The sequence below is a fragment of the Hyaena hyaena genome, unplaced genomic scaffold (assembly GCF_003009895.1).
Source record: "Hyaena hyaena isolate Hyena2069 unplaced genomic scaffold, ASM300989v1 scaffold_724, whole genome shotgun sequence".
Lineage (NCBI taxonomy): Eukaryota > Metazoa > Chordata > Mammalia > Carnivora > Hyaenidae > Hyaena > Hyaena hyaena.
In genome coordinates, this window is record NW_024081354.1 from 360,835 (window position 1) to 387,430 (window position 26,596).

General features: G+C 39.8%; 1 protein-coding gene across 4 annotated transcripts; it reads left to right on the forward strand.

Moving 5' to 3' along the window:
* Window positions 1-113: 113 nt before the first annotated feature.
* NIF3L1 (NGG1 interacting factor 3 like 1) lies at window positions 114-26,043 on the forward strand. Of its 4 annotated transcripts, none has more exons than XM_039217823.1 (7): window positions 114-163; window positions 2,520-2,890; window positions 3,710-3,872; window positions 6,841-6,967; window positions 8,862-9,000; window positions 19,122-19,205; window positions 24,095-26,043. In XM_039217823.1, exons 2-7 carry the CDS (start codon window positions 2,536-2,538, stop codon window positions 24,277-24,279), a joined length of 1,053 nt encoding a protein of 350 aa, XP_039073754.1. In that variant the 5' UTR covers window positions 114-163; window positions 2,520-2,535; the 3' UTR covers window positions 24,280-26,043. The 4 variants fall into 4 exon arrangements, with proteins under 4 accessions (XP_039073754.1, XP_039073755.1, XP_039073753.1 ...); XM_039217824.1 differs by lacking the exon at window positions 114-163 and adding an exon at window positions 189-400; XM_039217822.1 differs by lacking the exon at window positions 114-163 and having other exon boundaries at window positions 2,392-2,890.
* Window positions 26,044-26,596: the final 553 nt, after the last annotated feature.

Consider the following 26,596-nt stretch of genomic DNA (forward strand, 5'->3'; position numbering starts at 1 on the left):
AAACGTAAACCGGAACCATTCTGGGTAACCTCTAGAAGTGCTTTGGGTTCAGACGTAAAACGGGAAGGACCACTTCCGCCCGGCTCCGCCCCTCCCCTTCTTGTAAAGCCAGGAGTCCCTGCGCAGGACCGGAAGTGGTGCTCGGGGAGCGTTCCCGGGGCTGGTGAGTCCTGGGCGACGTATTCACGTGTGGGCCCGCTCGGGTTAGCGTACGCCGTGGAAATTGTGGAGTTGCCTCTGCGAAAGGAGGTATAAGAGCAGACGGAGGCAGTAAACTGGCTTGTGGCATAAGAGCATAGAGCACCAGTGTGGCAGAGGTCCTAGCTCAGGAGCTTCTGGGAGTGCCTGGTTTCTTCACTGTCCTGGAAAAGGTCTAAGTGGGACTGAAATATCAGATAAGGTGATGTAAGAGGGTGCAGTTTGCAGGCTGTAAAGTGGGCCCTACTAATGTAGCCTTAAAACAGTGCTTACTCTGGGCCAGGCATTGTTCCCAGCTGTACGGTTAAATCTTGTGACAACAGTCTAAGTAGGGCACTTTTATTCCCGTTCTGCAGAAGGTGAAACAGCAGGATTTGGGAAATATGTTACACAGCTGTGATTCTGGTTCCTTGCGTTTCAGAATCGGACTTCCAGCCTGCCATGCTGTGCTGCCTCCCAGTGTTAATTGTTGCATCAAGCTACGCAGCTTTGCAGTTTCCTAAAAATGGAGAGTGTTCTATGTTATTTCCAAGGGTTCTTTCAAATTTAGCAGTAAATAACTCAAAACTGGTATGATGGCTCACTAGGGCTTCGCTTTCAAGACCTGCCAGATTTAGAAGAGTCTGGAAAGTGGGGGCAGTATCAGAACTTGGAAATTCGAGAGTGGATATGGTATAAGGGCCTTTTGAAGATCTTCCGAGACCCTAGGCTCCAGTGGATTTTGTAGTCTCAGCATCACTTGTTTTGTTTTGTTTTGTTTTTAAGAGAGGGACAGCGTGTGGGGAGAGGGGAAGAGAGAGAATGAGAATCCCAAGCAGGCGGCATGGATCCTGACACGGGGCTTGATCCCACAACCCTGGGATCATGACCGGAGCCAAAATCAAGAATTGAGTGCTCAACCAACTGAGCCACCCGGGCGCCCCATTCAAATCAGATACCGGATAAGTACTCCCATCTCCTAGTAAATATTTCTGCAGGAAAAAAAAAAAATAGTTCTTACAACAAATATGTTAAACATTTTTGTTGAAAAATTTGTTTCTGAAATTACTGGGTTATGACTATTTGATAAAATTTACAATTGGCTATGCTTTGCTTGTTAATTATTTTGCCTGCAATGAAGGCTTTTCTTCAAAAACAGAAATGTTCCTAGAATCTTAATGGAATTGACTGTTTTGTACAGGGGCTAGACGCTGAAGATGTTTATGAAGAAAAGCTTTATTTGAGGCACCTGGGTGGCTCAGTCAAGCGTCCAACGTCATTTCAGATCATGATCTCATGGTTCCTGAATTCAAGCCCTGCATCAGGCTCTCTGCTCTCAGCACAGATCCTGCTTCAGATTCTCTGTCCCTCTCCTGCTCACACTCTCTCTCTCAAAAATAAATGTTAAAAAAACAAAACCAAAACTGTATTTAAAAAAATAAAGGACAGGGCACCTGAGTGACTCGGTTAGTGTCCGACTCTTGATTTCAGCTCAGGTCATTATCTCCCAGTTTGTGAGTTTGAGCCCCTAGTTGAGCCCTGTGCTGACAGCTTGGAGTCTGCATGGGTTATTTTCTCTTTCTCTCTCCTTCTTCCTCTCCCCACCGCTCCCCCACTTGCACTCTGTTTCTCAAAATAAATTTAAGAAAAAGTTGAAGGAGACTTTGAAGGAAGGATAATATTTAGAGAAATGGAGAAGGGAGCAGGGTGGTTGAAGCAAGGATGGGGAGAAAACTAGGGTGTGTTGGGGGCTGAGGAGGTGGGAATGAACATTTGTGTGTTATGTACCAGGCTTGTGCTAGGTGATTTACACATATTAATTGATTTGCTTCTATAGATGGCCTTATATTTTGGTTATAGTATCTCCCATTTGGTAAATGAGGAAACAACCTCAGAGAAGCTAAGTGACTTACCTAAGATACCATATGCTGGTAAGTGGCAGAATCAGTGTTTGAACCCAGGAATACGTGACTACGGCTCTTTTGCTCCCATGCTTTGCTACCTCAAAGGTCCAGGCTTAAAGTGTATATATATACCATTCCTTGTGTATTGACCTCAGATACTCAGTTTTACCTGATCTCTCTCTCTCTTTTTTTGTTGTTGTTAGTGCTCAAGCAGGGGAGAGGGGCAGAGGGAGAATCTTCAGCAGGCTTCATGCTCAGTGGGGAGCTCAATGCTTGATCCCACGACTCTGGGATCGTGACCTGAGCTGAAATCAAGAGTCAGACGCTCAACCAGCTGAGCCACCCAGGCACCCCAGTTTTACCTGATTTCTGTATGTTGTTATCTCGTGTACGCCTCATTCCCACAACAGTCCGGCTTGTTCATTCCCTCATCTGCAGCTCTTCCCGTTCCTTCATGGATTTGAAGGTTCTCCTTTCCTCCTTGAATGACTTTGCATCCCTCTCACTTGCTGAGAGTTGGGACAATGTTGGATTATTGGTGGAACCAAGCCCACCACACACTGTAAACACACTCTTCCTTACCAATGACTTGACGGAGGAAGTGATGGAGGAGGCACTGCAAAAGAAGGCGGATCTCATTCTCTCCTACCATCCGCCTATTTTCCGACCCTTGAAGCACATAACCTGGAAAACCTGGAAGGAGCGCCTAGTGATCCGGGCTCTGGAAAACAGAGTTGGTATTTACTCTCCTCACACAGCCTATGATGCTGCACCCCAGGGAGTCAATAGCTGGTTGGCTAAAGGGCTTGGTGAGAAGACTCTTTCATGTTTAGTATTTTCCCTACAAATGCTTTGAAATTTTAGAATGTCTTTCCAGTAAAATTTTAACTGCTTTAGATGTGGGTAGCGTTTTATTTTTATATATTTAAAAATAATGTTGTGAAATCTGGCCATTAAATTGCATTTGAATAATAGAATTTTCATCCTTAATGAATAAGGAGAGCACAGGAAATCTTCATTGCTGGCCTGAGCTTTGAATCCTCACTCACGTGGCTCAGTGCCTAGCAACCCAGAAATTCAAGAAGTGCTTGTTAAATTGAGTTGAAAGCTCAGATCTCTCCAGAATATTCTTTGTATGTCAGTTAGGTAGAAATCAGATTTTCATTGAATGCTTACTCATGCCCAGCACAGTGATGGAATTCAGCCTATGTGTTTTAGCTTTATTTTTAGTTAGTTGTTTTATTTTACTCATTTGGGGCTGAGCCTTTTATGATGACATAATCTGAATTGATGTGGTCAAGTAGTTATGAGCATTTGCAACCTGAATAATGGTTTACATGAATACATTTAGTAAGCAGTCGCAATTCTATATATCATCTAAAATTGCATGAGTCAAGTTTTTGTGATATTTACGAGTCTTCTGGAAAATAATTCTGAAAATAAATTTGATTTTATGTGTCAATACTAAATCACTAGATTATGGGGACTTTGAACATATGTGCAAAGGATATATACATGTACATATATTTAAGCATCAGTCTTTAAAAGCTCATTTCTTAAAATTTTGCCCATAATAGTTTATCTTTTTAATAAAAAAAAAAAAAAAAAACCCACAATTTTATTCCTAGGAGTTTGTACCTCCAGGCCTATTCATCCTTCCAAAGCTCCCAACTACCCTACGGTGGGAACGCACAGAGTAGAATTCAGTGTTAACTGCACCCAACACCTGGACAAAGTCATTTCTGCAGTGAAAGAAATTCAAGATGTTTCTGTCACTTCTTTTTCTACTAGGTATGATATATTTTTCTTCTTTTTTGTGTGTATTTATCTGTAAGGATCTTAACTGTAGTATTGCGGTCTGAAACAAATTGTTTTCCCCCAGGGTGGGTTTACAAGGCAGCGTACTTCTTATTTGCATGTAGGTGCTCTAGGAGAACCATGGGATTCTTTTCGAAATAATAAAAATGACAAGTAACACTTAGATTTTCTAGGTGGGAGAGACTATACTATGCCTTTTATTTACAAAGTTTCTAATTCCCCTCATAATGTTGAAAGGTGGTTTTTACTTTAGAGTATATAGATAAGCCCTACTGGCACACTGATTACATAGTTTTACCAGTTTCAAGCAGATCAATGATTCTCAAGCACTTTAACGGAAAAAGACATTCTGGGGCCTCTTATAAGGCCAATCATTTATTTAGGGCAGAGATACCAAAATGGTGTCTTTAGGAGATTTTCTTTGAAGCTAATTTATCCTAACATCTTTTTTAAAAAATAGTTTATTTAAAAAATTTTTTAAAAATGTTTTATTTATTTCTGAGAGACAGACAGACAGAGAGAGCATGAGCAGGGGAGGGTCAGAGAGAGAGGGAGACACAGAATCCAAAACAGGCTCCAGGCTCTGAGCTGGCAGTCAGCACAGAGCCTGATGCAGGGCTCGAACCTACGAATTGCGAGATGATGACCTAAGCCGAAGTTGAATGCCCAACCGATGGAGCCACCCAGGTGCCCCTGTAACGACTTTAATAAGATGGAGAACTGTTCAGGTTACAACAAAAAGAGACTCTTGTGAGTGATTTTTAAGTATAGATACCTTGTAATAAAATCATTGCAAATGCATTCTAATAGTGTTGAGGAATTTAAAGAATCTCAAGAAAAATTATAGAACTTTGTATAGATTCCAGTTATAGATGTCTTTTACCATATTGAAATACTGTGTAAGTACTGAAATTAAAAAAATTATACACATCATGAAAATTTCAAATAGTGTAAAAGTCCTCCTTGTTCCTTCTACTCAATTCCAATATCCTCAATTCAGGTTACCTTTTCCTTTGTTTTCAGAGAAGTGGGTATCTTTCCAAACACGTACAGCAAACATGGAGAAATGTATATTTTTGTGTTTTTTTTAAAATTGTTAATTAAATGATATGCTGCATTTGCCTCTTTTACTGAATAAGATGTCTTAGAGATCTTTCGATGTAGGTATAGAAGATGTCTTTAACTGCTATGTAGTGTTTCTTATTATGGATCTACTGGAGTTCCTTGAAGCATTTCTCTTCCTAACTGATGAGCTTTTTACTTTTTTTTTTTTAAAGTTTGTTTATTTTGTGAGAAACCGAGACCACGTGAGCTGGGGAGGGGCAAAGAGAAAGGGAGAGAGAGAATCCCAAGCAGGTAGCGCAGAGCCTGATGGTGGGCTCCTAATTCATGAAACCAAGAGATCTTGATTTGAGCTGAAATCAAGAGTCAGACACTCAACCAACTGAGCCACTCAGGCACCTCTCCCCCTTTTTTTAAACTGATGCACATTTAGTTTGGTTTTAGTTTTTCCTTATTATGGGTAAATTTGGGATTTGTGATTAGACTGAGGTCCAGGCAGTTTTTCCTTTTTCTTTTCAAAGCTCTACAGATGATTCCAGTGTTGACAGTCACTCTTCCAGATTCTTTTAAGCTGTCTTTCAGTTATAGAATTTTATGATTATATTTAGAGTTTATGGTTAAATAGAAAGCTTTTCTAATATCAGTCTTTTTGGAGATGTTTTAGGGCATTACTTCTCAGTGTCAAGACCTCCAACAGAATTTTGGCTTCATTCTAGAGCTATATAATTAGAATGGGGTTTGCCTGAAAATCTGTCCAGGAGATTCTTGTTTCAGTGATTTGAAAAATTAACTTCTTTTAGGACCTTAAAAAAATACAGTTTGGGTGCACCTGGGTGGCTCGGTTTAGTGTCCAACTTTGGCTTGGGTCATGATCTCATGGTTTGTGACCTTGAGCCCCACATTGGGCTTGCTGCTGTCAGCTTGGAGCCTGCTTTGGATCCTCTCTCTCCCATTCTCTCTGCCCCTCCCTTGAGCGCTTTCTCTCTCTCAAAAATAAACATAAGAAAAAAAGAAAATACCGTTTTTGAAAATAAGAAATTTAGTTTGCCCTAGCCCCATTGATAGAAGTTCTGTTTCATTGGCTCTGTAGAAGGGTCCACTAGCCATCATTTCAAGAAGCTAGCAGATTTCTGATGCACACCTGGGGTTAAGAACAGTTCTAGAATAGTAGTTTCAAAGTGAGGTCCCTGAATGAGCATTATCAGCATCACCTGGAACTTGTTAGAAAGGTAAATTCTAAGACCCCGCCTAGACCTACTGAATCTGAAACTCTGGGCATGAAGGTCAACATTCTGTTTTATTAAGTCTATAGGGAGATTTGGATGCATGCTGAAATTTGAGAAATAATTATTTTTTAAGTTTACTCATTTTGAGAGAGAGGGAGAGACAGAGAATCCCAAGCAGGCTCTGCACTGTCAGCACAGAGCCTGACTGGGGTCTGGAACTCACAAACTGAGAGATCATGACCTGAGCAGAAGTCAAGCGTCTGACATTTAACCAACTGAGCCACCCAGGTGTCCTTGAGAAATAGTATTTTTGAAAAAGTTTGGGATTGAATTCTTAATTTCATGTAAATTTTTTTTTTTTTTTTTTTAAGTTTATTTTGAGAGAGCAAGTGGGGGAGGGAGAGAGAGAGAATCCCAAGCCATCTCTTCACTGTCAGTAAGGATCCTGATGTGGGGCTTGAGCCCACAAACTGAGATCATGACCTGAGCCAAAATCAAGTGTCAGATGCTTAACTGCTTGAGCCACCCAAGTGTCCCCTAAATTTCATGTAAATTTAATCTTTATTATAGGAAGTTGTAAAGTGTGGATTATTTATAATATGTTTTACTTATATTCGTCCTAAAATAGCAGGTGATTTTTTTTTTTTAAATAGGACTGATGATGAAGAACAAACACGGATTAGTCTGAATTGTAGTCAAGAGGCTTTGTTACAGGTGGTGGCTTTTCTTTCCCAGAACAGACAATTCTATCAGAAGACTGAAATTCTGTTACTGGAGAAGGTAATAAAAATATATTACTGTGCATTTTTGTTTGGCAAATTCATTTGTAAGTTGTTATATCAAGAAACTGTTAACTGTTACCTAAAGAAGTATAAGGTGGTGTTGAGGACATAAAATGCCCTGGAAAATACACTGTTTTTAGAAAGGGAGACATTCCAGGAATGGGAAAGTGTTGGCAGAAGTTTTAGTTCATTCAGACTGCTATAACACATTTGGGCTGCTGTGAAAAAATATCTCAGACTGGATAGCTTATGAGCAACAGAAATTTATGTCTCACAATTCTGGAGCATGGGAATTTCCAAGATCATGGTGCTGACAAGATTTGGAGTGGTATCTGGAGAAGGCCCACTTCCTGATTCATCAGTGCTGCTTTATCTCTGTGTCCTCACGTAATGGGAAGGACTAGGGATCTTTCATGGAGCCTATTTTTTAAGCTAATCCCAGTCATGTGGTCTCCCCTCTCATGACTTAAGTAACCCGTAAAGGCTCCACTTGCTAATACCATCACTTTTGGGGATTAGGATTTCAGCATAGGAATTTGTGCAGGGACAGATACATTCGAATCATAGTGTAGTGTGTGTGTGTGTGTTAATGTTTGTTTTTTTAGAGAGACAGAGTGAGTATGGGAGGGGCAGAGTGAGGGAGACACAGAATCTGAAGCAGGCTCCAGACTTTGAGCTGTCAGCACAGAGCTGGACATTGGGCTTAAACCCACAAACCATGAGATCATGACCTGAGTCCAAGTCAGATGCTTAACCAACTGAGCCACCCAGGTGCCCTAGTATAGTACTTTTTTTTTAATGTGTTTTACTTAAGTATAGCTGACACCCAGTATCACATAGGGGTACTTTTTAGGGTTAGAGACTCGGTCACAGATTCTTCTATCTCTTTTATACCCTCTGCCTAGACCATTTTATTTGCTTGTTTAACTTGACAGCTATATGGTGATTTCTGTATCTTTACTTTCTGGCTCAGAATGCTTTCTTAAGGTAAAAACTTACAAACCGAACCCATATATCCTAGAATTCTCTGGACATTTTTTACTTAATGGATTCCACAGATACTTCAGTATATACAAATATTGACCTTATCCCCACATCTTGCCTTTGAATATTACTTTCTTCTATTTCATTGGTGTCATCTTCTACCTGATTATCCAAGTTTACACAACTCTCCCTTGCCTCTCATAAATCCATGCCTACTGATTCTGTCCCCAAATTTATAGAATGTGTCTCTTCTCTATTTGCTTTGTCACCACAGTAGTTGAAACTCTCCTATTCCAGGTGACAAAAGAGGAGCAGTCTCCCTAGTGGCACGTGAAGGGTGACAGTCCATGGTTTTTTGCATAGTGTACTAGCCATGGCCTCTGTCTCCATTCCTTGCTCTGCACATCAGCTGTAGTTTCTGCTCCAGGATCTACCTTTCCACAGGAAAGCTCGTACCTTTTCACATTTTACCCTGTCCATTTCCTACCACACCGTACTTGACGTTACTCACCCTCCCCTTTTTTAAATTTTTTAACTTTTTTCTGGTCTAGGAGGCCTAAGTTTTGGTAAAACCTTTGATTCCACTTCCTCCAAGCGGACTTCCCCCGCCCCAAGTCCCAGCTCATATATTTTGTCATTTCTTTATATATATCATTTCTTTGTGCTCCCATAAAATGGTACCTGTATTGTATTTAAACACTTTTATTTTGATTATTTAGCTACACATTTGCCTCTCAGGAGACTGAACTCTTGGAAGTCAGAATGTTTTTGTCAGGTTTGCATCCCTGAATTTTAACCTGGAGCTGGCTATAGTAAGCTCACAGTGTGCATGTTTTATTGATCTCAGTATTTGCTATATGCTTCTAGGACTTAGATGGACAGTTTTTCTAACTTGTGTTTTTCTTCAGCCTCCACTTCCACAAACTGGGATGGGACGGTTGTGCACACTGGATGAACCTGCTTCCTTGGCAACCATGATTGAGCGAGTCAAAAGGCACCTCAAACTAGCTCATGTTCGCCTTGCTCTCGGGGTAGGAAGGACCTTAGGTAAATATGTCCCATTTATTTGTCCACTGTACTTACTAATAATGTAGTACTACATAATATTTGGTCAAAAGTTGATGGTTTTGTTTGTATTAACGTAAGTGACAGGAAACATGTTAGTTCTTGGGAGATGACTGGCTTTTTTTTTTTTTTTTCATTTATTTGTTTTTTGAGAGACCGAGCACGAGAGGAAAGGGCAGAGAGAGGGAAACATAGAATCCGAAGCAGGCTCCAGGCTCCGATCTGTCAGCACAGAGCCTGATGCGGGGCTTGAAGACAACCGTGAGATCATGACCTGAGCCAAAGTTGGCCGCTCAACTGACTGAGCCACCCAGGCGCCCCTTACTTTATCAATCCAGGTGGTCTAGGTTATGCTGTGGTGTACATCTGATTTGACTCAAACAAGATTTATGTGTCTCTCGTACTCTGTTCATTTCAAGTCAGCAGGAGAAGCCTTCTCATCATAGACTGATTGCTATTGCAGAGGGGGCATTTTGCATGGTCTTAGACCATCAGTTAAATGCCTAGAAATGATACATTTTCTATTCAACTCATTGCCCAGATGAATCACATTTGAACACAAGTCAAGGCATGAAGCACAGTCCTGTGGTGGGCCAGGAAAGGAGCTGGAAGCTATTATTACTCCAATTACAACGCAAGTGTTCTATTTTATAATACTAGTGACATTGTACAGTGAGGTGCCAAGTGATCCACTGCAGTTTCTGGGTCTTATAGCCACAGTCTTGGTTTTTGGCTTTTCAGTAATGCTGCAGTAAACATAGGGGTGCATGTATTTTTTTCTAGTTAGTGTTTTTATTTTCTGTGCATAAATATCCAGTAGTGGATTTACTGGGTCATAGGTATTCCTATTTACAATTTTTTAAGGAACCTCCATATTGTTTTCCACGGTGGCTGCACTTATTAATGTTTCCACTAGCAGTGCATGAGGGTTCCTTTTTCTCCACATCCTTGCTAACACTTGTTATTTTCTTGTCTTTGTTTCCAGCCATTCTGAGAAGTGTGAGTAATCTCTCAGATTGTGGTTTTGATATGCATTTCCCTGATGATTAGTGATGTTGAGCATCTCTTCACATGTCTTTTGGCCATCTGTATGTCTTTGGAAAAATGACTTTTCAGGTCTTCTGCCCATTTTTAAGTTGGATTATTTGGTTTTTTTAGTGTTGAGTTATAGAAGTTCTTTATATATTTTGGACGTGAGCCTTTTACTAGATATATCATTGCAAATATCTTTTCCCATTGAGCAAATTGCCTTTTCATTTTGTTGATGGTTTCCTTTGCTATTCAAAAGCTTTTTATTTTGGTGTAGTCCCAATAGTTTATTTTTGCTTTTGTGCACAATAAACACCCTCCTTCCCTGAGGAGACCTATCTAGAAAAGTATTGCTAAGGCCAATGTCAGAAATTACTGCTTATGTTTTCTTCTAGGAGTTTTTTGGTTTCATGTCTCACATTTAGGTTTTTAAACCATCTTGAATTTATTTTTGTGTTTGGTAGAAGAAAGCTGTCCATTTTAATTCTTTTGCATGTGGTTGTCCACTTTACCCAACACCATTTTTTTTGGTTTTGTTTTTTTTCTATTGGTAACCAACTTTATATTTTTTCTTTTATTTGTTTTTCATATAATTTATTGTCAAGTTAGCTAACATACAGTGTTAACAGTGTACTCTTGGCTTTGGGAATAGATTCCCATGATTTCATTGCTTACATACAATACCCATTGCTCATCCCAACAAGAACCCTCCTCAGTGCCCATCGCCGATTTTCCCCTCTGCTCCTCATCCCCCATAAACCCCCAGCTTGTTCTCTGTATTTAAGTGCATCTTATGGTTTGCCTCCCTCTCTATTTGAAACTATTTTTCCCCCTGCCCTTCCCCCAAGGTCTTCTGTTAAGTTTCTCAAATTCCACATATGAGTGAAAACATACTTATCTTTCTCTGACTTATTTCACTTAGCATAATACTCTCCAGTTCCGTCCATGCTGTTGCAGATGGCAAGATTTCATTCTTTCTCATTGCTAGGCAGTATTTATTCCATTGTATAGATAAAGCACATCTTCTTTATCCTTTCATCAGTTGATGGTCGTTTGTGCTCTTTCTGTAATTTGGGTGTTGATAGCACTGCTGTAAACATTGGGGTACATGTGACCCTATGAATCAGCACTCCTGTATCCTTTTGATAAATTCCTAGTAATGCTATTGCTGGGTCGTAGGGTAATTTCTATTTTTCACTTTTTGAGGAACCTCCACATTGTTTTCCAGAGTGTGGCTGTACCAGTTTGCACTCCTACGAACTGTGCAAGAGGGTTCCTGTTTCTCCACATCCTTGCCAAATCTGTTGTTTACTGAGTTGTTAATTTTAGCCACCCTAACCGGTGTGAGGTGATATCTCAGTGTGGTTTTGATTTGCATTTCCTTGATGATGAGCCATGTTGAGCATCTTTTCATGTGTCTGTTGGCTCTCTGGGTATCTTCTTTGGAAAACTGTTCATATCTTCTGTCCATTTCTTCGCTGGATTATTTGTTTTTTGGGTGTTTGGTAAGTTCTTTATAGATTTTGGTTTAACCGACTGAGCCACCAGGTGCCCCTCTTTATAGATTTTGGATACTAACCCTTTATCTGTTGTGTCATTGCAAATATCTTCTCCCATTCTATTTTCATTTGTTTTGTTGATTGTTTCCTTTGCAGTATAGAAGTTTTTTGAGGTCCCAGTAGTTCATTTTTGCTTTTATTTCCCTTGCCTTTAGAGACATGTCAAGTAAGAAGTTACTGCGGCTGAAGTCAAAGAGGTTGTTGTCTGTTTTCTCCTCTAGGATTTTGATAGTTTTCTGTCTCATAGTTAGGTCTTTCATCCATTTGGGTTTATTTTTTTGTAATAAAGTGGTCTGTTTTCATTCTTCTGTGTGTTGCTGTCCAGTTGTGTGTTGCTGTCCAGTTTTCCCAGCACCATTTGCTAAAGAGACTTTTTTCCATTGGATATTCTTACCTGGTTTGTCAAAGATTAGTTGGCCATACATATGTGGGTCCAACTCTAGGTTCTCTATTCCATTGGTCTATGTGTCTGTTTTTGTGCCAATTCCATACTGTCCTGATGATTACAAACTTTATACTAGAGGCTAAAGTCTGTAATTCTGATGCCTCCTGCTTTATTTTCTTTTTCAACATTACTTTGGCTATTCAGGGTCTTTTGTTCCATACAAATTTTAGGATTGTTCCAACACCATTTGTTGAAGAGACTTTTCCCCACTTGATATTCTTGCCTCCTTTGTTGAAGATTAATTGACCACCATATATAAATGGGAGTATATTTATGGTATATGTGTCTATTTTTATGCCAGTACAGTACTGTTTTGATTATTAAACCATTGTAGTATATGGTTTTTTTTTTAATGTTTGTTTATTTTGAGAGAGAGACAGAGACAGAGAGATTGAGCAAGGGGGAGAGGCAGAGGGAGAAAGAGAGAGTATCCCAAACAGGTTCTGCACTGTTGGCTCAGTCCCATGAACTGTGAAATCATGACCTGAGCAGAAATCAAGAGTTGGACCCTTAGCTGACTCAACCACCCAGGTGTGTCCCTATAGTATATCTTGAAATTGGCAAGTGTGTTGCCTACAGCTTTGTTCTTTCTCAAAATTGCTTTGGATATTCAGGTTCTTTTGTGCTACCATACAAATTATAGTATTATTTGTTACAGTTTTGTGAAAACTACTGTTAGTATTTTGATAGGGATTGCACTGAATCTGTAGATTGCTTTGGTAGTATGGTCATGTTCACAATATTAATTCATCAAGTCCATGATAGTAGAATATCTTTCCATTTCTTTGTGTTACCTTCACTTCCAGCAGTGTTTTAATAGTTTTCAGAGTATAGGACTTTGACCTCCTTGGTTAAGTTTATTCCTATTTTATTCTTTGTGGTGTGGTTATAAGTGGAATTGTTTTCTTAATTTCCCTTTCTGCGACTTCATTATTGTATAGAAATGCAACAGATTTCTGTATATTAATTTGTATTTTGTAACATTATTGAATTCCTTTATTATTACTTTTGGTGGAGTCTTGGGGTTTTTTGTGTATGCTATTATGTTGTCTGCATATAGTGAGAGTTTTACTTCCTTCTTAACAATTTGGATGCCTTTTATTCTTTTTTTTTTTTTAATGTTTTTTATTTATTTCTAGGAGAGAGAGAGAGAGAGACAGCGTGAGCAGGGGAGGGTCAGAGAGAGAGGGAGTCACAGACTCTGAAACAGGCTCCAGGCTCTGAGCTGGCAGTCAGCACAGAGCCCGACGCGGGACTCGAACCCACGAACCGCGAGATCATGACCTAAGCGAAAGTCGGACGCTTAACCGACTAAGCCACCCAGGCGCCCCTGGATGCCTTTTATTCTTGTCTGATTGCTATGACCAGAACTTCCAGTGGCAAGAGTGGGCATCCCTGGCTTGTTCCTGGTCTTAGAGGAAAAGCTCTATTTTTCACCATTGAGTATGATGTTAGCTTGTGGGCTTTTCATATGTGGCCTTTATATATTGAGGTATGTTTCCTCTAAACCCACTTTGTTGAGAGTTTTTATCATGAACAGATAGCCAATTTTATCCTGTTTTGTACCTGTTGACATGATCATATGATTTTTATCCTTCACTTTGTTAATGTGTATTACATTGATATTCTGACTATTGAAGCATCCTTGCATCCCTGAATTAATTCATTTTGGTTGTGGTGAATGTATTGTTGAATGTGGTTTGCTACTATTTTGTTGAGGCTTTTTGCATCTATGTTCACCAGGGATATTGGTCTATAGGTTGGCAGTGTCTTTGTCTGGTTTTGGTATCAGGGTAATGCTGGCCTTGTAGAATGTATTTGGAAGTTTTCCATCATCTTCTATTTTTTGGAATAGTTGAAGGAGAATACCTATTTTTTTTTCTTGAGTAGTTAGTTTATTGTCAAGTTGGTTTCCATATAACACCCAGTGCCCCCCCAACAAGTGCCCTCCTCTGTGCCCATCACCCCCCTTCCCCTCTCCCCCACTCCCATCAGCCCTCAGTTTGCTCTCAGCATTCAAGTCTCTCATGGTTTGCCTCCCTCCCTCTCTCCAACTATTTTTCCCCTTCTTCTCCCCCATGGTCCTCCGTTAAGTTCCTCCTAATCCACCTATACGTGGAAACATATGGTATCTGTCCTAGGAGAACACATATTAAATCTTTAAGTGTTTGGTAAATTCATCTATATATCTAGACTTGTATTTGTTGGGAGTTTTTTTGATTACCCATTTTTTGATTACCCATTAAATAAATTTCATTGAATTGGTCTGTTTAGATTATTTATTTATTTGTTTGTTTATTTATTTATTGTTTTTATTTTAGAGCGCGTGTGTGCCAGGAGGAGAGGGACAGAGGGAGGGAGAGAACCTGCTTAGGTTCCACACTCAGTCCATCATGGGACTTGATCCCATGGTCCTAGGATCATGACCTGAGCTGAAATTGAGTCAGACACTCAACCAACAGAGCCACACAATGCCCCAGTCTGTTTAGAGCTTCTGTTATTTCCCGATTCAGTTTTGGAAGATTGTGTTTTTCCAAGAGTTTATCTATTTCTTCTAGGTTGTTCAGTTTGTTGGCATATAATTTTTCATAGTAGTTTCTTTGTATTTCTGTTGTCAGTTGTTACTTCATTCATTTCTGATCTTTTTTTAATTTGGGTCCTCTCTGCTTTTGATGAGCCTGGCTAAAAGTTTATCAATTTTGTTTATTCAAAGAAGCAGGTCTTGGTTTCCTTGATCTTTTCTATTGTTTTTTGTTTTTATTTTAGTCTATTTCATTTATTTCTGGTCTGATCTTTTATTTCTTTCCACTAACCTTAGGTTTTGTTGTTCTCATTCTGTTAGATGTAAGGTTAGATTGTTGAAATATTTGTTACTTGAGGTAGGCCTTTATCACTGTAAATTTTTCTTCCACTGCTTTTTCTGTGTCCCAAAGATTTTGGACCATCGTGTTTTCATTTTCATTTGTCTCTATGTATTCTTTGATTTCTTCTTTGATTTCTTTGTTGACACATTGGTTGTTTAGCTTTCATGTGTTTGTGGTGTTTTCCAGTGTTTTTCTTGTGATTGATTTCTAGTTTCATGCCATTGTGGTTGGAAAAGATGCATGATATGATTTTAGTTTTCTTAAACTTATTGAGACTTGTTTTTTGGTCTAACATGATTTATCCTGGAGAATCTTCCATGTACATTTGAAAAGAAGATGTATTCTGCTGTTTTGGGATGTAATGTTCTGTATATATCTGCTAACACGAATGGGTTGTTCAAAGACACTCTTTCCTTATGGATTTTCTACCTGGATGATTTATCCATCAATATTAGTAGGTGTTAAAGTCCCCTACTATTATGGTAGTATTGTCAAACTTTCTCTTTATGTCTGTTAATACTTATTTTATGTATTTAGGTGGTCTAATGTTGGGTATAAAGATATTTATAATCATCATATCTTCTTTTTTCATTGATTCCTTTACCATTATTTAACACTCTTTCTCTCTTGTTACATCTTTGTTTGAAAGTCTACTTTGTATTGCTACCTCAGCGCTTTTTTTAAATTTTATTTTTCTTTTGCTTTCATTTGCATTGAATCTTTTTCCATCCCTTTCCTTCAGTTTGTATGTGTCTTTAGGTCTGAAGTGATAAAACATGAGACCCTTTTATATGCTGCCTACAAGAAGACTCACTTCACCCTATATATTTGATTGGTGCATTTATACCATTTACATTTAAAGTAATTACTGATAGGTATGTGCTTATTGTTATTTTGTTAATTGTTTTTTGGTTATTTATGTAGTTCCTCTCTGTTCCTTTTTTCTTCTCTTGCTCCCTTTTCTTGTAATTGGTGATTTTCTTTAGTGTTATACTTAGCTTGCTTTCTCTTCTGTTTTTGTGGATCTGTTACAGATTTTTGTGTTTGTGGTTACCAGGAGGTTTCTCTATAGGATTCTAAGTATAGCCATCTACAATTGACGGTCACTTAAGTTGGAACATCTTTTTTTTTTTTTTTATGTTTGTTTATTTTTGAGAGAGTGAGAGAGAGTGTGGGCAAGCTTGCACATTGGAGGGACTAGAGAGAGGGAGACAAAGTATCTGAAGCAGGTTCTACACTGACAGCAGAGAGCCTGATGTGGGGCTCGAACTCATGAACTGTGAGACCATGACCTGAGCTGAAGTCCAACACCCAACCGACTGAGCCACCCAGGCAACCCAAGTTGTAACACCTTATAAAAGGACTTCTTTTTTATTCCCTCCATGCTTTGTGTGGTATCGTATTTCACATCTTTTTATTCATAAGTATTGTCTAATTATGGCTTTTTCTTTTCTACTTAAAGAAGTTCTTTAACATTTCTTTGTAAGTCTGGTGTAGTGGTGAGGAGCTCCTTTAACTTTTTGCTTGTCTGGGAAACTTACCTTATCTGTCCTTTAAATCTGAATGATAATATGGCTAGGTAGGTTTTGGTTTTTTTTGTTGTTGTTGTTGTTTTTTGAGAGAGAGAGCACATGATCAGGGGAGGGGCAGAGCAAAGGAGACAGAATCTCAAACAGACTCTCCAGTGTCAGCACGGAGCCTAAGGTGGTGCTTGAACCCATGAAACCATGAGATCATGACTTGAGCTGAAGTCAAGAGCTGGATGCTTAGCTGACTGAGCCACCCAGGCACCCCCTGGGTAGATTATTCTTGATGGTGGGGTTTTTTTTTTCCTTTTATTTAGCATTTTGAATATATCATGACCCATTCCCTTTGGGTATGCAAAGTTTCTGCTGAAAATCAGCTGATAGCCTTGTGGGGTTTTCTGTATAAATACATACTTTTTGCTTCTCAGTTGTTTCTTTTAAAATTCTCTTTATCTTTAGTCTTGGATATTTCGATTATTATGTGTCATGGTGTGGACCTCCTTGGGTTGATCTTGTTTGGACTCTCTGTTTCCTTCTTCAGGTCAGGGAGGTTTTCAGCTATCCTTTCTTTTTTTTAAATTTACTTTTATTTTTTATTAAAAAATTTTTTTAATGTTTATTTTTGAGAGAGAGCAAGCATGAGTGGGAGAGGGGCAGAGAGAGAGAGGGAGACAGGATCTAAAGCTGACTCTGTGCTGTCAGTGCAAAGCCCAACATGGGGCTCAAACTCATGAACTGTGAGATCATGATCTGGTCTGACCTTGGATGCTCAACGGACTGAGCCACCTGGGCTCCCCAACTGTTATTTCTTCAAATAAGTTTTCTGTTTTTTTCTCTTTCTTCTGGGACCATATAATGCTATGATTATTCACTTGATGTTGTTGACGAGATCCCTTAACCTGTCCTCATTAAAATTTTTTTTTTCTCTTTGCTGTTTAGGTTGGCTGTGTTCCATTACCAGTTTTTTCTTTTAAAAATTTTTTTTAATGTTTTATTTATTTCTGAGAGAGAGAGAGAGAGAGTGTGAGCAGGGGAGGGTCAGAGAGAGAGTGAGGGAGACCAGAATCTGAAGCAGGCTCCAGGCTCTGAGCTGTCAGCACAGAGCCCAGTGTGGAGCTCAGACCCACAAACTATGAGATCATGACCTGAGCCGAAGTCGGATGCTTAACTGACTGAGCCACTCAGGCACCCCCATTACGTTTTTCAGATCACTAATCTGTTCTTCTGCATTTGTTAATTCCTCTAGTGTATTTTTCATTTCAATTATATTTTCCAATTCTGATAGGTTGTTTTTTAAATGTTTTATTTTTGAGAGAGTACAAGTGGGAGAGGGGCAGAGAGAGAGGGACACAGAGGATCTGAAGTGGGCTCTGCACTGAGATGTGCAGACTTGAATGTGGGGCTTGAACTCACAAACTGCGAAATCATGACTTGAGCCAAAGGTGATGCTTAGCTGACTGAATCACCCACATGCCCCTGATAGGTTTTTTAAAAAAAATATTTTCTATCTCTGTTGAAGTTCTCACTGACTTCTTCCATTCTTCTCTCCAGTCTGGTGAGCACCTTTAAGACCTTTTCTTTAAACTCTACCTGGTATATTGCATGTCCCTGTTTCCTTTAGTTATTTCTCTGAAGTTTCCTTATTCTTTCATGTGGAACATATTCCTCTGTCTCCTCATTTTGCTTGACTTTATGTGCTCACTTCTATGAATTAGGGGAACAGCTGCTTCTCCTCAACTTGAAGGAATGGTCTTCTGTACGGTCATCCCTGATTAGACTGTGTGTGCCTGGTGACTGTGGCGGGTTGGCTGGAATGGTGTCGGGCATGGGCCGGGAGTCCCAGGGCACTCTGCTGGAGCTGCCCTAGTGGGATGATTGGAGCTAAAGTGGGTGTGGACTGGGGTGCTCCTGAGGCTCTCAGAGAATGCCTTGGCAGGATAACTGAAGCTTAAGTGGAGGTAAGCCAGTGTCCCAGGGTGCTCTGTGCACTCTGTGGAGCTGAGGTGGGGCATGGGCTGGTGGGAGGGGAGCTGGAGTGCTTTGCGCAGGGGCCACCCTGGCAGGACAGCTGTAGCTGAAATGGGTACAGGCCAAGGGGTCCCAGGGCTCTCTGTGCAGAGGGCACCCTCAGCCTCTTTCTCGAAATACTACTAATGGAATGATCACTAAGGAAGTGTCCATTCTAGAAGCCTTAAGTGCCAAATACTTGTTGGATTTGGGCTTCAAAGTTTCTGTTATTATACTCTTCAGCAACTCTTGAGATGTTCTTTTGAGTTAAATATGATATTTAAAAATACATGTCAAATCAATTTGTAGCATTCCTGTAACTAGCCCTTTGAGTCCCTCACCTGAGAAAGAGCTAGTACCTGCCTATACCTCTCACTGTTGCTTGAAAACCCAGCAGGGGTCCCTGTACCAGCCTTCTGTGGGCTTGTGCCAGCCATGTTCATTTGAGGGAATAATAGCCGTGCATTGGGTTATTTTTGCAATACCAAAGAATAAACTATCTGCTTGTATGAAGATGTGTTTTGTTATTTAAAATTCAGTAAGCAAAGTTCATATACTGGTAATGAGAGCACGAGTGAAACCTGCATTATGTGAAAGATTCTTGATACAAATTGTAATGTTAAAATGAAGGGGAATTGTAAAGTATTGGTCTCTTGTTTCCTTTATTTTGAAGAGTCTCCGATCAAAGTCGTGGCCCTGTGTGCTGGTTCTGGGAGCACTGTGCTGCAGGGGGCAGAGGCCGACCTTTACCTCACAGGTAGGATAGCTTTTGAGTCTCCTTTTCTTTTCTGTGTGTATCCTTCCCAACCTTGGTTTATTTTTTTACAAGAAAAAAAAATGGGTTTTAGGCCAGCACCTGGCATATAGATCTAATACCTGTTGTTTGAACCTGAACTAAACAGGAACTACACTGAAATTGGAGACCAACCATATTCTTTTAGAGGGGAAAAGAACAATTTACTATTAGATTATCTTAAAAACTTATGTCCAGCATTTATTTAACCTGTGTTCTTCCTAAACATTCTCATAGATTTTATGTCTGTTAATGGGATACTTTGTACCTTTCCACCTTAGCTTGAAAATGGTTCTTACTCAGACCTAAAGCCAGTCACTAATTCCTGTCATTTCTACCTCCAGAATCTTTTTTTAAGGCTTATTTAGTTTTGAGAGAGCGTACAAGAGCGAGGGAGGGGCAGAGACAGAGAGGGAGAATCCCAAGCAGGCAGTGCAGTCCGATGCAGGGCTTAAACCCATGAACCATGAAATAATGACCTGAGCCGAAATCAAGAGTCGGATGCTCAACCAGTTGAGCCACACAGGCATTCTGTCCAGAATCTTTATAGAGCCTTTTCCTCTAATCTCTATTCAGGCATCATCTCCTTCCTGAAATACGTAAGTCTTCCACATACAACCCTCAAATTAACTTTTTTTCAAAGGTGCAAATTTGATGGTGTATAATATTATCCTAACTAAAAAGTCTTTAGTGATTTCCTTCACGTGGCCTGGTCGGGCCTGAACGTTCTTTCATCCTTTTTCATGCAGCCTTTACTTCTGTGGTTTTCTCTGGCTAAAATGCCTTCCTTGCCGCTTTCTTTACACTTCTAGTGATAAGCTCAGGATACCTCCTCTGAGAATCTTTTTCTGTCTGTTTCCTTCTCTGATGGTCATGCCTTCCTCTCCAATTCCCTTTGCTTTATCCTTTTTTTTTTTTTAAATTTTTAATTTTAGAGCAAGAATGAGCAGGGGAGAGGGGCAGAGGGGCAAAGGAAGAGAGAAAGAGAATATCTTAAGCAGGCTCCACACTCAGTGCAGAGCCTGACGTGGGGCTCAATTCCATGACCCTGGGATCATGATCTGAGCTGAAATCAAGAGTTGGACAGTCAACTGACTGAGCCATCCAGGTGCCCCTCTAGTTGCTTTGTCCTTAACTATGCAATTCTGTTGGATGGTAATCGTTCGGCTTTATACTCTGTCCTACAGGGTAACATCTACTAGGTAACATTGCCCGTCATTCAGAAAATTTGGAGGGACTTTGTACACTTGCTGCTACCAGCTGCATTTCCCCCTCTGTTCCTCCTTAGGGTTGAAAGAGGGAGTTAAGAATTACTTTTTCCAGAGTCCTTGTTGGCTTAATCAGTAGACTGATTAATCATGTGACTCTCGATCTTGGCTTAATCATATGACTCTTGATCTTGGGTTTGTAAGTTTGAGCCCCACATTGGGTGTAGAGATTACTTAAACATAAAATTGTTAAAAAAAATAATAATAATGATTTTCACTTACAGCACCAGACTCCGGGGTCCTAGCCCTCTGGCTGTTCCCTTGGCTACTTCCTAGGCCTCTCCATTATTATTTTCTCTCCTGCCTCCCATATCCATGCCCCTTATTATCTAGCACACCCTCCTTCAAAGGCTGTTGAACTTAACATTGCCAAATCCAGAAGTATAGAGGTGCAGCATCTCTGCAAGCCTGATTTGTCTGAACTTTTAAAAATGTACATTAGGGGCGCCTGGGGGGCTTAGTCGGTTAAGCGTCTGACTTTCGCTCAGGTCACGATCTCGCGGTTCGTGGGTTCGAGCCCCGCATCGGGCTCTGTGCTGACTGCCAGCTCAGAGCCTGGAGCCAATTTCAGAGTCTGTGTCTCCCTCTCTCTCTGACCCTCCCCTGCTCACGCTCTCTCTCTCTCTCTCCTAGAAATAAATAAAACATTAAAAAAAAAATTTTTTTTAATAAAAAAAAATAAAAATAAAAATGTACATGACCATTATTCTTATAAAGATGTAAAACTTTTATAAGCCCTCAAACTTGCACCAGATTGAAATAAACTTTTAATGTGTAAGCAATTTGACAAAACTTCTTACAGCACTGTATGTGACTGTTTTAAAATTAATTGTAATTTTACTTCGAAGGAATTTTATAATTATAGATAAGTTGCAAGGATAGTACAGTGGACTTTTGTATCCCCTTAAGATCACTAATAGTTGTATTTTGCTACATTTGCATATTCTGTGTTACATACATATTCTATGTGTGTATGTATGTGTGTATAAATATGTATCTGCGGGTGTATATATAAATATATTTCTATTTGTGTGTTTCCCCTGAAACTATTTTGTAATAAATTGCATACATGACATTTTATCCCTAAAAAATCAGCATATATCTCCTAAGAACTAAGGACATTTTTTTTTTAATGTTTTTTATTTATTTCTAAGAGAGAGAGACATCGTGCGCAGGGGAGAGTCAGAGAGAGAGGGAGACACAGAATCTGAAGCAGGCTCCAGGCTCTGAGCTAGCTGTCAGCACAGAGCCCAACATGGGGCTCGAACCCACAAACCTTGAGATCATGACCTGAGCCGAAGTCAGACACTCAACCGACTGAGCCACCCAGGCGGCCCTAAGGACATTTTCTTTTATGACCAATGATCAAATACAATCTACATTTAAATTTTGCCAAATGATCAGAATTGTAGCATTTCTTTTTCTGATTGATATCTAATCCATGAGCATACACTGCATCTAGAAGAGTTTCTCAGCTCTGCCCAGAGCATTGACATTTTTGAAGAGTATAGGCCATTTGTTTTGTGGTTATCTCTAAATTTGGGGCATGTGATTATTTCCTTATAAATAATGACTTTCTTAAAACTAGTTCCTAAAGTCTCTTGAAAGAGACTTTTTAAATTTTTTATTATTGTTAATCTTTATTTTTATTTTATTTTATTTTTTTTAAATGTTTTTTATTTATTTCTAGGAGATAGATAGAGACAGCGTGAGCAGGGGAGGGTCAGAGAGAGAGGGAGTCACAGACTCTGAAACAGGCTCCAGGCTCTGAGCTGGCTGTCAGCACAGAGCCCGACGCGGGGCTCGAACCCACGAACCGCGAGATCATGACCTAAGCGAAAGTCGGACACTCAACCGACTAAGCCACCCAGGCGCCCCTGTTAATCTTTATTTTTAGAGAGAGTGCACAAGTGGGAAAGAGGGGCAGAGGAAGAGAGAGAGAGAACCTTAAGCAGGCTCTATACTCTGTGTGGAGTCTGATGTGGGGCTCCATCCCACGACCCTGGGATCATGACCTGAACCAAAATCAAGAGTCAGATGCTCAACTGAGTGAGCTACCCAGGCATCCCTTGTTTTGTTTGTTTAAACTATTAAGCAGTATGTGCATAAAATAAATTCATGCAGTTCAAAATTGTTAAAATAGCCTCCCTATCTGGTAACGTGGGGAAATAGAAAGTATCTTCTTATCTGGCTGACCTTAGATGTCTGATCTGTGAGGCGTCACTTTGAGCATAAGTTTAGGGATGAAAAGCACCAGGTCAAAGACACATAGAGGCCTCTGCTGATGTTCATCACCCTTCCTTTGAGTGTAACGTGGTAGTATCAGGGTGTTAAGGGTGATATCCTAGAAAGACCAGCAGATGGGGAGCTTGTTCTTTGTAAATGTAAATTCTCATTTGCTTTTTCTTTCCCACAGCTACCCTCCTGAGCTAGGCTTTTCTTCTCTTTGCCTTCAGCTATTACAGAGTCTTTGCAGATCCCCCTTCCCCTGCCCCGCCTTTCATGCCTTCTCCTCACAGCATTTATAATTGTCCAGGTCACCAGACTTGTCTTTCCTGAAGCGTGGCTTCTAACCGGGCCCCTTAGTGTCTTTCTTCTTTTAGTTTACCTTTGCTGTTATAGATTAAGATATTTTAAAAGATGCTTGAATAAAGACTATCCCATTTATGAAATGACATGTATTGGAGAGTAGGGGGAAGTGTGGAGGATTGAACCTTTCCCTAAGAACCTTTTCCCCTTATTTTTTGATGCTTTCACGGCTCTAAACATATTTCAAAATTATGCTTGTTATTAACAAGCTAAATTGTGTATTTTTGCTGTAAAATCAAATCATCAAATTCACAAATAGGGCTTTTAAAAATTCAGAACACTTCAGGGGGCACCTGAGTGGCTCAGTCAGTTGAATGTCCAGCTCTTGCTTTAGGCTCACTCATGATCCTAGTGTCAGGGGATTGAGCCCAGTGTTGGGCTCTGTGATGAGCATGGAGTCTGCTTGGGATTCCCTCTCCTTCTGCCCCTCCCTTGTGTGCATACTCACTCTCTCTAAGATAGAAAAAAAACAACTCTTGGGGTGCCTGGGTAGCAGTTAAATGTCTGGCTACTGATTTCAGCTCAGGTCAAGATCTCATGAATAGTGAGATTGAGCTCTGCGTTGGGCTCTGTGCTGACAGCATTGAGCCTGCCTGAGATTCTCTTTCAGCACCACCCACATGTGGAGGTATTTTGTTATTTAATACCGATATGAGAAGTTTTCTGAAAGTCCCAATTGACTTAGCAGTACTCAGTTATCTTATGGAAACATTTTGAATGGGTGTTCTTTTAGATCTGGTTCCAGTGGCATTAGATGCTATTGCATACGGGGGGTTAAATTCTTGTCTTGAGTCTGTCAAGGAGAAAGAATGTGGAATTCTCGTTGGGATGATCTGTCTCTTTCTAAATTGGAAGATACTTAAGAAACCTGTACTTTCTAGATTTATGTGTAAAGTTTTGCTTTTTACACAATGCAGACTTGGTGTTTCTGCAGTTATGGTTAAGCATTCCACAGACTCTGTGTCTAATGTGTAAGTATTTGCTCTTTGTTGGCAGGTGAGATGTCCCATCATGATGTTCTTGATGCTGCGTCCCAAGGAATAAGTGTCATCCTCTGTGAACATAGCAACACTGAACGAGGCTTTCTTTCTGATCTTCGAGATATGCTGGGTACTCACTTGGAAAATAAGATTAATATTATCCTGTCAGAAAGAGACCGGGACCCTCTTCATTTGATATAAAGCATACAGGAACAACAGGATGACACAGTCTACAAATCAGTTTGCTCCCAACTCGAATGCATAACGGGAATCAGAGTTAGTATCCATCTGGAAGAATGTCTTAGAATGTACATTATTTCTGGTTTGTAAATCTGTTTCACCAAATAGTCTGTAGCTTGTATGGTAAAAACCATAATGTAACTACTATTAACAAATATTCATTATAAGATGAATCAAGCATAAACTCCAGGAAAATTCCTTAACATTCTTGGTAAGTAGCTTCTCCTTAGCCTAATTATAGATGAGATCTGTCATTTGAGATCTCTCTGCCCTTGGTTAGTTTAAAAACTTGAGATTGGAACCGTGATTTCTAGGTAGCAGCCTTTAGGGGGTGGTAAGGTCTGTCTGTTCCTGTTCATAGATCACTAATGTCTCACCTCAATTTCAAAATCAGGATGAGGTTTTGTTTTTGTTTTTTCTTAATATACATGACCATTATTCATAATTACTGTCTTATTGCTTTTGGGTAACTCACCTGAAACTTTATCAGCAATACATAAAAGATGGTTAGCTTTCAAAATGATAAGTTACCATACAATATTAATTTTGTGCTAGGCCCTCTCCGGCATGTTATAAACAGTTTCAATCCTTATAAATAAGAATAAAGGTATTATTATTTCCATTTTACAGATGAGTGAACTGAAACAGAGGTTAAGGAATTTGCCCAAAGCCACATAGATAGGGAGTGGAGTTAGGACACAAACGATGGTAACCTGGCTCCACGGTCTGTGTTCTTTACTTCTTAATCAACACTGACTGACGATAAAACTGATACAGGAATGATGTAAGGAATCCTGAAGGAAAAGAAATCCATTTTCACTGGCATTTCTCTGGCTGGTATGGAAGGTTTTTCATTTGAATTACTTGTATTCCTATTTCCAGTTTCTCTGCTGAGCTTTTTACTTTGGTAATGATGAAAGCAAATCTTGTAAAATGCCAAGAAAGGATATTACATTTCTTTTGTAGGACTCTCTTCCTACCAGTCCTGTCCTGAAGGATTTGGGATCCTGACTTACAAATTATTCTTGGTGGTTTGCTGTAATATTGATTCACTACAGAAGTAACCAATAGGACTGAGCCTTCAGAAATGCCCCCAATTAGAGAGTCAGAGGAGCCAAGAGAGAAGGTGGGAGGAGAATCAGCCAAGCGTCAGAAGCCAAGTAGAAAGCTTGGATGAGGGATGGTGGACGCCAAAGTAGAGGGAATGAGATAGACAGCTTTGAGAGACCATTCTAATGGCATTTGCCTCAGTCATTCTATGTGCTGGGCCCATAGAGAAGTGGGGAGAGTAGGACAGAAATTTGGATGATACTTTATAGAGTATACTGTAATTAACTATGCTAAGGATATGCAGAGGCCTACAGGGAAAGTTTTCTGAGGAATGGGAATAGAATTCAGCCAAGAGGTACAGTATGCTTGAACAAACACGGAGTAAAGAGAAACCGCACAATGCATTGAAAAAGCCCAGGAAATTAATTCATTTGTTGCCAGGGAAGAAAGCAGGAGGCATAAAAGGTTATGGTTAGAGATGGTGCTTTAAGAAATAGCTTGGGACCAGTAATTTCTCAAACCTTTTTCTCTTTATGTGAAGACATGGTTTCACAGTTACTCATGCTAAAGGTTGTAGATTAATTCCTTTGGATAGAGTTCCAGAAGGGATTTAATGGATCAAAGAATTCATGAGTGGACATACTTCCTGCTAAGTACATTTTTTTTTTTTTTTTTTTTTTAAAAGAAGGACATTGGGGTCCCCAGATGGCCTAGGGTTAAGTATCCGACTCTTGATACTGCTTGGGTCATGATCTAACGGTTTGTGAGTCTGAGCCCCGCATTAGGCTCTGTGCTGATAGTGCGGAGCCTGCTTGGCAATCTCCCCACCCTCCTCACCCTTCAGCTTATGGTGTCTCTCACTTTCTCTTAAAATAAACTTAAAAAAAAAGACCTTACTACTACAATTTTTAAAGCTGCTTTACCAGCATGCTGGCTAGCATTTTTAAATAACTAAAAGTACTCCCAACTATATCCCTTGTAGTTTTTAAAAAATAAAGTATCACTGTGAAGATGAATTCTTTATTTTCACTTGCCAAGTCTTTTGAACTGGTAACTTTAAGGTGTTGTCATTGCTTTTCAAACTTTAATGTGCACAAGAACATCTGGAGATGTAGTTTAAAAATGCATTTAAAAAATGCAGATTCTTAAGTAGGGCCCAGGCATTTGAGTTCCTAAGAGTTACTGCTGCTGCCATCTTGAGGACTATACTTTAGGTAGCAAAAGTAAC